The sequence below is a fragment of the Rhineura floridana genome, chromosome 11 (assembly GCF_030035675.1).
Source record: "Rhineura floridana isolate rRhiFlo1 chromosome 11, rRhiFlo1.hap2, whole genome shotgun sequence".
Classification (NCBI taxonomy): Eukaryota; Metazoa; Chordata; class Lepidosauria; order Squamata; family Rhineuridae; genus Rhineura; species Rhineura floridana.
Window position 1 is genome coordinate 31,764,589 of NC_084490.1, and position 14,451 is coordinate 31,779,039.

At 37.8% G+C, this 14,451-nt stretch overlaps 1 protein-coding gene across 1 annotated transcript; it reads right to left on the minus strand.

The window, feature by feature from the left end:
• Positions 1 to 2,076: 2,076 nt before the first annotated feature.
• On the minus strand, positions 2,077 to 14,160 carry LOC133367764 (olfactory receptor 14A16-like). Its single transcript, XM_061591865.1, has 2 exons — positions 14,008 to 14,160; positions 2,077 to 3,060 (listed from the first exon to the last, which is right to left on the minus strand). Exons 1-2 carry the CDS (start codon positions 14,158 to 14,160, stop codon positions 2,077 to 2,079), a joined length of 1,137 nt encoding a protein of 378 aa, XP_061447849.1.
• Between the last annotated feature and the right edge of the window lie 291 nt (positions 14,161 to 14,451).

The following is a 14,451-nucleotide window of genomic DNA, read 5'->3' on the forward strand; positions in this document are numbered from 1 at the left end:
TAATCACTGCTAAGGTTTTTAACAGCTATTCCTTTGTTTATTACTACATTTACATCCCACCTTTCCTCCAAGGAGCTCATGGGGGCATACAAATATACAAATTAGTGCCCCTTTGTAGGGTAGAAGGATGGAATAGAAATACATTAAATAAGTAATTTAAAAAATGAACATGGTTCCCCCATCCCTATTTTAAATTTCAAGCAGGTGTAATGGACGAATTAATTTTTACTATATCTTGCAAAATTGTGTACACTGCCTTGAAGGAACAATTTCATTCTAAAAGTTTGTGGCTCAGTTTCCATGTAACACTGAGCCAAACCATGGCAAGACAGATACAGCTCATAGTTTATTGGAGTGAGCTAAAGTAGGAGCCCAGGTTCAGATGCAATGCTGAGCCAAACCATAGCTCACCCAAGGGTAGTGCAGCAGAAAGATCCAGGGAAGAGAAGCACAGAGGCTATGATCCTCACTTTGGGAACTTGTGCATTTGCTTGTGGTAAGCCATGGTTTGGCTCAGAGTTTTAAAAAATATTTTATTCATATTTTTCATAGTACAAGCAAGTATACAATAACAATGAAAAGTCAATCAAACCAATGTACATAGATATCTCAAACATAATCTTTCTTTCAATTTATCAATTCTTGTTATCCATTCATAAAAAGCTATGAATTGTTGATGGTTTTAGTGTTGAGTTTAAAACACTCAAAATCTGTTAGTGAGTTTCCATCTACTCTATCTCTTTTTATTATCTCCAATAATATTTCTACCCAGAGTGATGCATTATAGTCAATGGTCATAAATCACTTAGGTGCATTGATTTTAATAGGTCTCTTCTGAGTATAAATTAGTTGGATGCAATATTTTGATTTGGCATGAGCAGCTGAAAACCATGTCATGCAAGGTATACCAATATTTTTTGTCCTTCTCCATGTGAATGTGTGTGTGTGGGGGAGGACGTGACCACTACCATCTCACTGCAACAGGGAGGCACAATCAAAGAACCAACAGGCCTGGAGTGGTTGCTGGTTTACCAAATATATTCGCTCAGATATACTCAAGTTTGATAGTTAATAACTGTCAGTTATTTTTAAACACCCTCTCAAATGAACAAATCATTTAATTCTTAGATGTTTCCCCTCCCCCCATTAGGTGTGTCTGCATAGGCCTAATTGTTTATCTCAAAAAGGTTCAGACGTATTACCTGAAATATAAAGAAAGGTTATGGGTGTGAACTATCCCAGGTTAAGCCTCATTCAACAGAATTCAGTGAGATAATTTTTATTCTGGGGAAAATTCACAAAAACACAAAAAACCCTGTATTTTATGAGAAACCACAAACAAATGTGTATTTTAGGACAATGTGCGTCCACTTTAGATATTATACAATTGTGGGGAAATGCATACAATTTAAATGAGTATCTTTTTGTACATTTAAAAAAAAACTGCTTAAAATGATATAGAACATATTTTTGATTGCACATGTGAAAATGACAGAGTGAGGTAAACATTCCTAAGCACAATAGGAAGGTTATAACAGTAGAACTCTGATGGTTACAAATATAATAATTAAATACTAATTAAAATAAAAGGAGTGAAGTATCTGAATGAGTCAAAGGGATGAACAACACAACTGAATTCATAACAATGTTTTCCACCATAAGAGTTCCACCACAAGCCTTTTTGATACATGAATATCTGTATATGACTGGAATACAAAAAGTTATCATTGTAATGGATTCTTCTAAGACAAGGAACTTTTTAACCTGACAATAATTGCAATTATCATTATGGGAGAAGATGTCACGATCCATGTTGAAAGTCTCCATTTTTCCCTAAGCACTATTCCCATAATCAGGGAGTGCAAAGGAAGAAATGATGTAGGAAACATAAAAAAGAAGAAATTGCAGAACACTGAATTCACCCCATGTAGCATGGCACTTGAGGAACTCATTTTGTTTGTTTCGTTTGTTTCGTTTGTTTCGTTTGTTTCGTTTGTTTCATTCGCGTCGTTCGCGTCGTTCGCGTCGTTCGTGTCGGTCGTTTGTTCGTGTCGGTCGTTTGTTCGTTTGTTCGTTCTAAATACCCATGGATGTTGTAAATGACAGTGAAGAGTGCCTCAAACCCAACAGCTTTGACAAAGCATTTTTTAGATCTTTGTTTCTCATGCTGTAGATTATTGGATTGAACATGGGAGGAACAATAGTGTACATCATAGTTAATACAAAGTCCAGATGAGATGGAGTGTTAGAGAGAGGAATGAGGTAAGCAAAACATCCAGTGAAACAAAGGATGGAGAAGACAATGAGGTGGGGTAGGCAAGTGGAGAAGGCCTTTTTCCTTCCCTGAATGGAAGGGATTTTCAGAACAGCACTGAAGATGTGGACATAAGTGACAACAATGTACACAAAGCAGCTAACCAAAAGTATAATACTCATTATAACAACTCCAATTTCTAGTGAGTATGAGTTAGAGCAGGCAAGTGTAAGTAACTGTGGAATCTCACAGAAGAATTGATTGATAACATTTGAGCAGAAAGGGGTTGCAAATGTTCCACTAGTGTGCAGCACTGCATAAAGAAAGCCACCAATCCACACAGCAGCAACCCTTTGGATGCAGGCTATTCTGTTCATCACCATTTCATATTGCAATGGATTGCAAATGGCAACATATCGATCATATGCCATGACTGTGAGGAGAAAGAAATCAGAGCCTGCAAAGAAGGTATATCCAAAAACTTGGACCACACATCCAGCATAAGAAATGTGCCTCGTATTCATGAGGGAATTGACCATGGATTTGGGAACAATGACTGAAATAGTACCTATGTCCTGGATGGCCAGGTTCATCAGAAAAAAGTACATGGGAGTGTGAAGGCGGTGGTCAAAGGCTACTGCAGAGATGATGAGAAGATTCTCTGATACAATTGCCAGGTACAATCCCAGGAAGAGAATGAAGTGTAGAATCTGCAGTTCCCGGATTGCTGAGAATTCAAGGAGCAGAAACTCAGCGACGTAGGATTTGTTGTCTAAATTTTCATTCATTACTGAAACATTTCCTGCCTGTGGAAGAAAAGAGAACAATGAATGCTAAATCAAATTATGTTCTGGTAGCCAATATTTAGGGGTGGGGTTCTCTGCCTAGTTCCAGCACACTTGTATTCCCTATTCCAATAGTCTGTTATTCATTCCCAATCCACCTTTTCTTTTGTTTCTGCTTGTTTTTCCACTTGCCAGTTTGATCAGCTTATTTTTTAAAAATTGCAGTATAAAAAATAACATCATTTTCTTTGATGAAAATGTTGTTTTAAGTTACTTAGATGTGTATCAGCTAATCCAGCACCTTGTAGGAGTTATTTTTAAAGTAATGGAAATGTAATTGCAGTGATTACTTTTGAGAAATGTAAAGTAATTAATTCCCCCTTTAGGATGCACACCTTAACATGGAGAGGGGGTTTGTAAGTGTTGAAGAAGCTAACAGCAATGCCGTCAGGAGTCTACACCAAAAGGCTAGACTCCTAGCAGGGGCACCCATGGTGGAATGGTCAAAGCTGAGACACCAGACTAAGATGCATCCAAACTCAGAGGAAGGCAATGGTAAACCACCTCTGAATACCTCTTACCATGAAAACCCTATGAAAAGAGTATCCAAAATGCAATACGAGATAGTGCTGGAAGATGAGACCCCCAGGTCAGAAGGCACTCACCGAGCTACTGGGGAAGAACAAAGGACAAGTACAAGTAGCTCTGTGACTAATGACGCAGCTGGGTCTAAGCCGAAAGGAAGCCCAGAGGCTGATGCGCACAGATGCAAAAGGAGAGTCCGGAGTTGTACGACACACACAATAGGAACATGGAATGTGAGAAGCATGAACCAGGGAAAGTTAGAAATTGTCAAGCAAGAAATGGAGCGTATCAACATTACAATACTTGGCGTGAGTGAATTAAAATGGACTGGAATGGGACATTTTCAATCAGGCAACTACAAAATATTTTATGCAGGAAATGAGAAATCAAGAAGAAATGGGGTTGCTTTAATAGTGAGAAGTGATGTAGCAAAAGCAATTAGGAGCTACAACGCAAGGTCTGAGCGAGTTATATCAATGAGATTAAATGGGAAACCTATTAACATAACCATCATCCAAGTCTACGCTCCAACATCAAATGCAGAAGAAGAGGAATTGGAGAGATTTTACGCAGAAGTACAGGAGGAAATTGATTACACACCAAAACAAGATATGATGATAATCATGGGGACTGGAATGCAAAAGTAGGGAATAGAGAAAACTAGGAATTGTGGGGAAATGGGGCTTAGATGACAGAAATGAAGCAGGAGAAAGACTTATTGAATTCTGTGAAGCCAATGATTTGTTTCTTGCCAACACAGTTTTTGAGCAACCAAAAAGACGACTGTACACGTGGACATCACCAGATGGTCAATATAGGAATCAAATTGATTATATAATTGGAAACAGAAGATGGAGAATTTCCATACTTTCTGCAAAAACAAGACCAGGAGCAGACTGCGGTACAGATCATGAACTGATCGTATCAAAAATCAGAGTAAAGCTAAAGAACAACAACAAAACACTCATAATGCCAAAATACAATTTAAATAACATCCCAGAAGCATATAAAGATCAAATAAGGAACAGATTTGAGGCTTTAAACTTAGTTGACAGAGAACCAGAAGAACTATGGAGTGAAGCAAGAGACATGATCAGGGAAGAATGCAAAAAGACAATACCTCTTGTTAAAAAGAGAGAAAGACCTCAATGGATGACTGAAGAAACTCTTAAAATGGTTAAAGAGAGAAGGAAAGCAAGAACAAAATGAGATAGAAACACAGTCAGAAGCCTAAATGCAACTATACAACAACTAATACGTAGGGACAAAGAAAATGATTACAATAGTTATTGTATAGAAATAGAAAAGGACAACAAAATGGGAAGAACAAGAGCCCTATTCCAAAAGATTAGAGAAATGAAAGGGAAATTTAAACCACGAGTAGGGATGTTGAATAATCAACAGGGGAACACACTGACTGACCGAGATGAAATAAAAGGAAGATGGAAGCAATACACTGAAGAACTCTATAAAAGAGATGACAGGATGACAGATTCATTCATGGAGGAACCATATGATGAAGAACCAGAAATTTTAGAATGTGAGGTGAAAGCCGCTCTTAAAATTCTTGGAAGAAACAAATCACCAGGAATAGACGGCATACCAATAGAGTTGCTACAAGCTACTGAGACTGAATCTGTCCAAATTTTGACAAGAATTTGTCAAGAAATATGGAAAACTAAACAATGGCCCACAGACTGGAAGCGTTCAATATATATCCCACTTCCAAAGAAAGGGGATCCCAGAGAATGCAGTAATTACTGAACTATTGCCTTAATATCCCATGCAAGTAAGGTAATGCTCAAGATTCTATAACAAAGGCTGTTACCATATATAGAGCGAGAAATGCCAGACATCCAAGCTGGATTTAGAAAGGGAAGAGGCACCAGAGATCATATTGCAAACATACGTTGCATAATGGAACGCAGCAAGGAATTTCAGAAGAAAATCACCCTGTGCTTTATAGACTACAACAAAGCCTTTGACTGTGTAGATCATGAAAAACTATGGAATGCATTAAAAGAAATGGGGGTGCCACAGCATCTGATTGCCCTGATGCGCAACCTATACTCTGGACAAGAGGCTACTGTAAAGACAGAATATGGAGAAACTTATTGGTTCCCCATCGGAAAGGGTGTGAGACAGGGTTGTATTTTATCACCCTGTTTGTTTAATCTGTACGCAGAACATATCATACGGAAAGTGGGATTGGACCAAGATGAAGGAGGTGTGAAAATTGGAGGGAGAACATCAATAATTTAAGATATGCAGGCGATACCATACTCTTAGCAGAAACCAGTAATGATTTGAAACGAATGCTGATGAAAGTTAAAGAGGAAAGCACAAAAGCAGGACTACAGCTGAACATCAAGAAGACTAAAGTAATGACAACAGAAGATTTATGTAACTTTACAGTTGACAATGAGGACATTGAACTTGTCAAGGATTATCAATACCTCAGCACAGGCATTAACCGAAATGGAGACAATAGTCAAGAAATCAGAAGAAGGCTAGGACTGGGTAGGGCATCTGTGAGAGAACTAGAAAAGATCCTCAAATGCAAAGATGTACCACTGAACACCAAAGTCAGGATCATTCAGACCATGGTATTCCCAATCTCTATGTATGGATGTGAAAGTTGGACAGTGAAAAAGGCAGATAAGAGAAAAATCAACTCATTTGAAATGTGGTGCTGGAGGAGAGCTTTGTGCATACCATGGACTGCGAAAAAGACAAATAATTGGGTGTTAGATCAAATTAAACCAGAACTATCACTTGAAGCTAAAATGTTGAAACTAAGGTTATCATACTTTGGACACATAATGAGAAGACAGGATTCACTAGAAAAGACAATAATGCTGGGAAAAACGGGAGTAGAAAAAGAGGAAGGCCAAACAAGAGATGGATGGATTCCATAAAGGAAGCCACAGACCTGAACTTACAAGATCTGAGCAGGGTGGTTCATGACAGATGCTCTTGGAGGTCGCTGATTCATAGGGTCGCCATAAGTCGTAATCAACTTGAAGGCACATAACAATAACAACAAAGTAATCAATTACTTTCAGAGCAATTGTCATTGTGATGGTAATTGCTGCTTTTGGGGCCATGTAATTGTAACTGTAATTTATTACTTTTTAAAAGTAATCTTCCAAGCTCTGGTCATACATATATATAGATGGAAATGAAATCAACATTTTAGTGAAATACAGAAATGTTGATACAAACATTAAAATCTCATCACAGATGATATAAATGATATAAAAATCAACATTATCAGTTTCAACGGAAATATTTTCACATCACCAAAAAAGAAGAAAGAGTTGTATAATCATATTTTCTATATATACCTAATAAAAGGCTTTTTGGACAACATTTCTAGGTTTATGAGAGAGGTGAATATGTGGCAGAAAAGAAATAGACAAGTTAAAAATAAATAAATATTAGTTTGAAAGGCCATTAGTGTAATAATTAACAAAACAAAAAGTTAATGGGGTGATTAATGGATGTCAGTGAGCCTTAACACAGCAGCAGTTCAGAGGAAAGCTGATTATATATGTACATTTCAGGGTGGACTTTAAAAAAAAAGCTGATATTGCTGACAGTTGTGAACACATGCATTTAACCTAATCTGAAGGAAAATTGGGAATGTGGATTGAATCAGAATTCTGTATTAAATCCATTTTTTTATATTCTTCACCATCTCTACCAATATTTAATACATTTTAATTGGTTTCCAATGGAAGGGAAAGAAAAGATGGCTTATGGCTCCTAGGGTCATCTGTTGTTGAGGAAGAAGGCATTAACAGGGATGTCATTCTCAACCCAGCAACAACAAAAAGGGGGGGAGAGGATGTGGCTGTAACTGCCATGATGGGACCCTGCACTTCTGAATTACAGTACTTTACTACCATAATGGCAGATGGATTTGAACTTTGTCAGGGCTAAAGGACAAATATTTTAAACTATAATTCAGCATAAGAATTTATTAGCTCTTAAGTAGAAGGGGAAAGCCTCATAGGTCATATGCAATATTGCCAATTTAAATACTATTTTATTAATTTACAAGATGCTTAACAACTTGGGTCCAGCATACCTTAAGAATGACCTGACCTGATTCCTTATATCCCTGTCTGATCTCTGAGGTCTCAGGGGAGGTTCCCATGGCTCAGAAACATTGTTCTTGTCCACCAGGGGCCATGAATTCACTACTGCATGCCCAATCCTGTAGAGCTCCCTTCCAGATGAGATCAGAGAGACCCCCCCTCCATTAAACTTGTGGCACCTAGTGAAGACTTTTTTTCCCCCAGCAGGGATTTTAATTAAGTTATCTGATTTTGTTTTAACTGAGTTTATCTTCATTGTGACTTTTCAACCATACTGTACAACATTCAGAAGCTATGGTGTCAAGCAGTATTTAAATTGTTGAAATATATACATTTTTACATTTTGAAACTGTAAACTGCCTTGGGGATTTTGGCAGAAATGTAGTCTAAAATGCAGTAAGAGATAGATAGATTAGATAGATGATAGAGGATGGATGGATGATAGAGGATGGATGGATGATAGAGGATGGATGGATGGATGGATGGATGGATGGATGGATGGATAGTACCTTTTGTATTGTGTTGATATTGTACTGTTAGATCTGTTTTTAATATGATTTTTATGCTTAAAATTTTGTTGTAAATTGCTTTAGGATTTTTTTTACAGTGAAGTGATTAAGAAATTGATTAAACTAAACATAAACTAACTTTTTTTTTCCTGGAGCCCTCACTGGTTGAGTATCTCTTCAAACTGAACCCCTTTAAGAGGAGAGTGTTAAAGTGTTCGTGGGTCTCCTTTTATTGCATTTTTAAGTGTTGCCTCTATTCAGTTCTACTTAGAGTAAACCCATTGAAATTAATGGCCAGAGCAAACTTACAGTATGTCTACTCGGTTATCACAAGCTACTGAAGAAAGAATGTCCCCTGTTTTTTGTTGGGGGAGGAGATCTAATACTACTGTTCAATGGTGATACTGTAAACCTGCTGAACAATTTCTTTTAATTTATATATTAAAATGTATATAATACTTGATTGTAATAAAACCTCAAAGCTGTTTACAATAAAATAAAACATTACAATTATAAATAAAAGACAGAAACACAAGTATTTAAAAACATTCAACAACTAATTACAATCAACAAAAAGGTAAAAACAGTTCTATATACATGTAGCTTCTCTATGACTGGATGGGCTTTTCTAAACAAAAATGTTTTAAGCACACAGGGAAGAGTACAGCGAAGGCGCCTGACATGTCATAAGGCAGGAAGTTTGTGCAGTCTTGTTAAGCCATTCCATACACTAGGTGTAGATTATATTGATTCCATATAACAAGGAGGCTGTCCTAGCCTGCACAGATGTAATGTAGTATTGTTGTTTGCAATCAACCCTCAGAATATTACCCAGGTGATCACTTACATTATAAAATAACTTACCATTTTTCTTCATGGAAAGTACATATTCAAATGTAATTTCTTCTTTATACTTCAGCTTCTTCGGAGTATTCTATATTCCTCAAGTCGCCAATGACACTGTTTTTAAACAAATTAACAAATAAGTAACTCCTGTTCTTTTTGAGACCATGAAAAGGTTTGTGTACCCTTGCAGCTGAAGATGTCTGTATGCCCTTGCAGTATGAAGCTTTTACCAAGGGATGGAGAATATAAGATTTTTCATTCCTAGTGGCTTGGTCTCTGGCATCCAACCCAACCCAACAATTGTGTTCCTTGGGACTTGGATTCAGGAGTCCATGACAAATTAGCAATTAAGGCACGCTGAGCAAAGTTAACTTTGTGGACTCTACTTCTGCTAATAGTAGTAGCCAGCTACTAGCTTAGTGTTGGTAGGTACATGAGAATGACAAAGCAAACATGAACAGAATTGTCTTCTCAACTACTGTTTCAACATGGATTTTTTTTTAAAAAAAAGCCTTAAGTATTAATTTAAACTTTTTACTGATTTTATCCTTATTTATAAACAATGTCTCTTTTTTATTCGTAGTCCCCTTTCCTGACTGCCTAGGAAGCATTTCTAGGATTCAAAACCTAAGCCTATTTATGTGCTGTGTAATATCTAAGGCAGAGGGTGGAACTGAACCACTTCAGGGACCATTTCTACTCATCTCTATGGCTTAAGAGTATGCTGAATTCTGTGACCAGTATGACTTACATAAATGAAGCAGTTGCATTATTTTCTTACTTTGCATAATTCATTGTACAATTTTATTTTATTTTATTTTGCATGATTTGTTCTAGTTCTTCATGTCATATAGAATCAGCTCCTATGAATTACAGCAAAATCACAGTATAGTCAAACAGCAGTAAGATTTGAAATCACACACCAAAAACCCATCAAAATAAAAATGTTTTAAATTTCTGACTAAAAGGACTCACAATGTGTGGGGGAGAGATTGATCTCAACTGGGAAAGCATTCCAGGTGATCTTATTGCCCATCCACACTTCCTGAAAGTATTGCAAAAGTGTAACTGAAGCATGGATAATTGAGGACAAGCACATCTCCATGAAAGGCTGCAGCTGGTGAATGAGCTGAAGCTGATAAAAATAAACACATCTGTCCATCACCACTACCTAGGCATTTTAGGGAAAACAATGATCCAGGAGCATCCCTAAGTTCTATGTTTGATCTCCCAGGGGCAGTGCAATCCCATCCTCAACAAATTGAACCACCTCATCTAGATTCTTGAGCAACAGCACTTCATTTTTGTCTGGATTAAGTTAAAATTGATTTTTATTGTATACAATTTTATTATGTACATGCTCGATTTTATTGTAAGCCGCCCTGAGTGCCCTATTATAGGGTAGAAGGGTGGGATAGAAATATCTTAAATAAATAAATAAGAAAAATAAACCAGTCTGGCCACTGGAGCTCTGTCAGTGGAACAGGAGTCTCCTCTTAGCACCCTTCACAAACTACACTTCCCAGAATTCTCTGAGGGAAGCCATGACTGTCTCAAGTGAAATCAAAGTCTGCTGTGGGTGTGGCCCCCTGATTAGCCAAGTCAAGCAGCTGTGAGTCTGGCTTTTAGAACACTGACAGTTGGTTCTTACTGAGCATGCCTGACTTTATAATTGGGTTCCAGCCAAAATTTCTTAAATTAATTAAAAATCAGCCAGACATTTTTTAAACTTTTGAACTGCAGAAGATGAAGGTCAGAGTATGGGGCAAGGTCATAACAGGATTACAGGTACTCTGGGAATATGGTTGAGTTTTACTGAATTTCAACAGATTATGAGAACTCTGACAGAAAAAAGTCCAAAAGGGCTCTGGGTTTTCCCCCCCTCTTTTTATATTTTGAACTCTCTTTTCTCTCTAGCTGTTTTGTGTATCACCATGAAAATTGAGAGGGTTGTTAAGCAAGCGTTTCTGAGTTCAGGACTATACGTTTTGTAAGGTTTTGTTTTGAAGAGCTTATGGGAAGCATCAGAATGGCATGGGGGTATTTTCAATTTAACATTGTGGAATGTGAAAAATCCACGGTGGCTATAGTATACAACCACTCTCGTGGCTCTATAATTTATCCTTCCCTCAGGACTGATGCTGTTGCACTTGATTGGGCTCCTATGAACACATCTCCAAAGACACTCTCAGAAAAGATACATATAAAGCTTTCTACAAAAAGTGTCCTTTTCTATGCCATTTTAACTTGGAGCCACATACATGCATCTGACAAAGAATTGCAGGGAACTAGATGAGGGAATAATAGAATACCTAAGATTTTGTAGAATTTTGATGCACATGGCCCGTTATACAAATATGGATATTGGGGGGAAATAGATGTGAAAGAGAGACTTTCAATAGAATGTAAGAAACAGGGGTAGATGGGCAGATTTAGTGTGATGCTCACCAAGTGAGCATCTGAGCATCTGAGACACTGATGTGTACAGACAGGAATATAATCAATGAAGCCCTTTTTTGAAGTTACATAGCTAGCTAACAGATAAATGTATTAAACAGCCAATTATACCAAAAGAACATTGTCATTTTTTAAAAAGGAATTGCCTTATAGTTGGAAAAAATGTATAAAATGCAGTTCTTTTTATCATTCTTGCTCTCAATAACCTTTGGGGTCTTCATAAAAAATGTCCTGATTGGGATGGCACCCCATGACTAGGCAGCAGGTAATTTTCTATTATACACTCTGTTTTTATTTTGCCGCCTCCACCCCCTTTTCCCTAAAACATTGATCTATATACTGTCTTTGTCTGAATCTGATTTTGGATGGGCCATGGCTCTGTGTTAAAGTTTGTGTTTTCCATGGATAAGGATACAAGTTCTGTGCCTGCCATTGAATTTCTTGCCATGGGATCCTATATATTTCTCCTCAGAAGTCTATCTGTCCCATTGAGTTCAATATGTTGTTGGACCCCATTTATTTATTTATTTATTACATTTATACCCCACCTTTATTTTCCTGATAGAAACCCAAGGTGGCTTACTTATGGTTCCCACGTGGTCTCCCATCCAGGCACAGACCAGACCTGACCCTGCTTAGCTTCCCATCAGATTGGTCAATGGTCAGGGATGATGGGAGCTGGAGCCCAACATCTGGAGGGCACCATGTTTACTGCACCAAAGAAGGCTCTATAGCTATTTGCAATATTATAAAGAAGTATGTGTACTGTTCCTCTATTTCCAGGGATGACCACTACAGCAGTATTGCATGAACACAAATGAATGAGCATTATGCCTTAGCATTGCATAAAGAATATCATTCTTGGCACTTAGTTGTTGTTTTTCTCACATTACATTGCAAATGCCACCCACAAAATCCTAATTGATTAATTATCTGTTTTTTTATGAGGTAATCAATGGTTATAAAATTATTTTCATATTATCAATTTGTTAATGTAAATACATTTTTGTGGATGCTGCAGGCTCTGATACAACTTGCAATTCAATAAAGCCAACATGAGAATTTTGTCCCCCTCATCAGAATTGTATTTACACACATATACATGTGTGCGCATGTGTGGACACCAAAGTGGATTAAATGACCTAAAGGTTTACTAGTTTTAAAACCTTTTAGTTATCTGCATTTTATGAGGTAATCAATGGATATAAACTTATTTTCATATCACCAATTTGTTAATGTAAGTGTATTTTGGGGGATGCTGCAGGCTGTGAGATAACTTTCAATTCAATAGCCAACATGAGAATTTTATCCCCCTCATCAGAATTCTCTCTCTCTCTCTCTCTCTCTCTCTCTCTCTCTCTCTCTCACTCACTCACTCACTCGCACAAGCCAAAATGGATTGAACAACCTAAATGTTTACTAGTTCTAAAACCTTTTCCTCTGTCTTTTTTTCTTTCAAGCTGTCCATGGAGGCGCAGATTTCGGCAGTGAGCCGGGCAGCTTGGTATCAACTACACCTCATATGGAGGCTGCAACCCTACCTCCCTATTCATCAGCTCCCACTGGTAGTACATGCCCTGGTCACCTCTCGATTAGACTACTGCAATGCGCTCTACGTGGGGTTACCCTTGAAAACGGTCCGGAAACTACAACTGGTGGAGAATGCGGCGGCTCGGTTGTTTACAAACAGCCGCCGCCGCGATCACATCACACCAGTGTTATTTCATCTACATTGGCTTCCAGTTGTTTTCCGGGCCCAATTCAAGGTGTTGGTGTTAACCTTTAAATCCCTATACGGTCTCGGCCCAGTTTACCTGAAGGAGCACCTCCAGTACCACCAATTAAGCCATCTGACTAGATCAGCCACGCAGGGCCTTCTCTCAGTCCCACCAACGAAAACAGCTAGGTTGGTGGGGACTAGAGAGAGGGCATTTTCAGTGGTGGCCCCCACTCTCTGGAACTCCCTCCCATTTGATCTTCGCCATGCCCCTTCCCTGGATACATTTTGCCGAGCCTTAAAAACTTGGCTCTTTGGACAGGCCTTTGGGATCTCCGGGGTGGGCTAATTTTTCTGTGATTGTTTATTATTTCTGATTGCCCTACATAGTTTTACGCCTGCATTAGTGTTGACTGCATTGTATTTTATTCTGTAATTATATTGTATTTTATTGAATTTTAATATGTACGTCACCTAGAGTGGCTTCGGCCAGATAGGCGACACAAAAAATTAAATTTATTATTTATTATTATTATTATTTCAGAGTCAAAGACATACTTATTTCATACACTGCTAAAGGGGAATGTCATTTGTCCATTTAGAACTGCATTTGGGTAGAATCAATAATTGTTCAAATAAAGAAATGTCTATAGAAATTCCATCAGAAGGTATTTTCTCATACTTCTCCCTTTGTTTCTTTCCCTTCTCCACCAGAAACACCCTACTGAATAATAATAAGGAAATGCTCAACCAAAGCATTGTGACTGATTTTCTTCTCTTGGAATTCTCTGAAATTCAAGAACTGCAGATTGTATGTGTTGTGGGATTTTTCATCATTTATCTCACAGCGCTGATTGGAAATCTTCTGGTGATCATTGTTGTAGCACTCAACCAATGCCTCCATACTCCAATGTACTTTTTCCTGGTGAATTTATCTACTATTGATCTTGGTTACATCTCAGTCACTATTCCCAAGGTTATAGCTAACTTCTTATTAGCCACAAGGCACATTTCATATTCTGAATGTGTGGCTCAGGTCTTCTTCTTTCTCCTCTTTGTAACATCAGAGTTTTTCCTCCTGACGGTCATGGCCTATGATCGATATATTGCCATCTGCAACCCGCTGCACTATGAGCTACTTCTGAACAAAATGTCTTGCTCTCAACTTGCAGCAAGTTTGTGGATGATTAGCTTT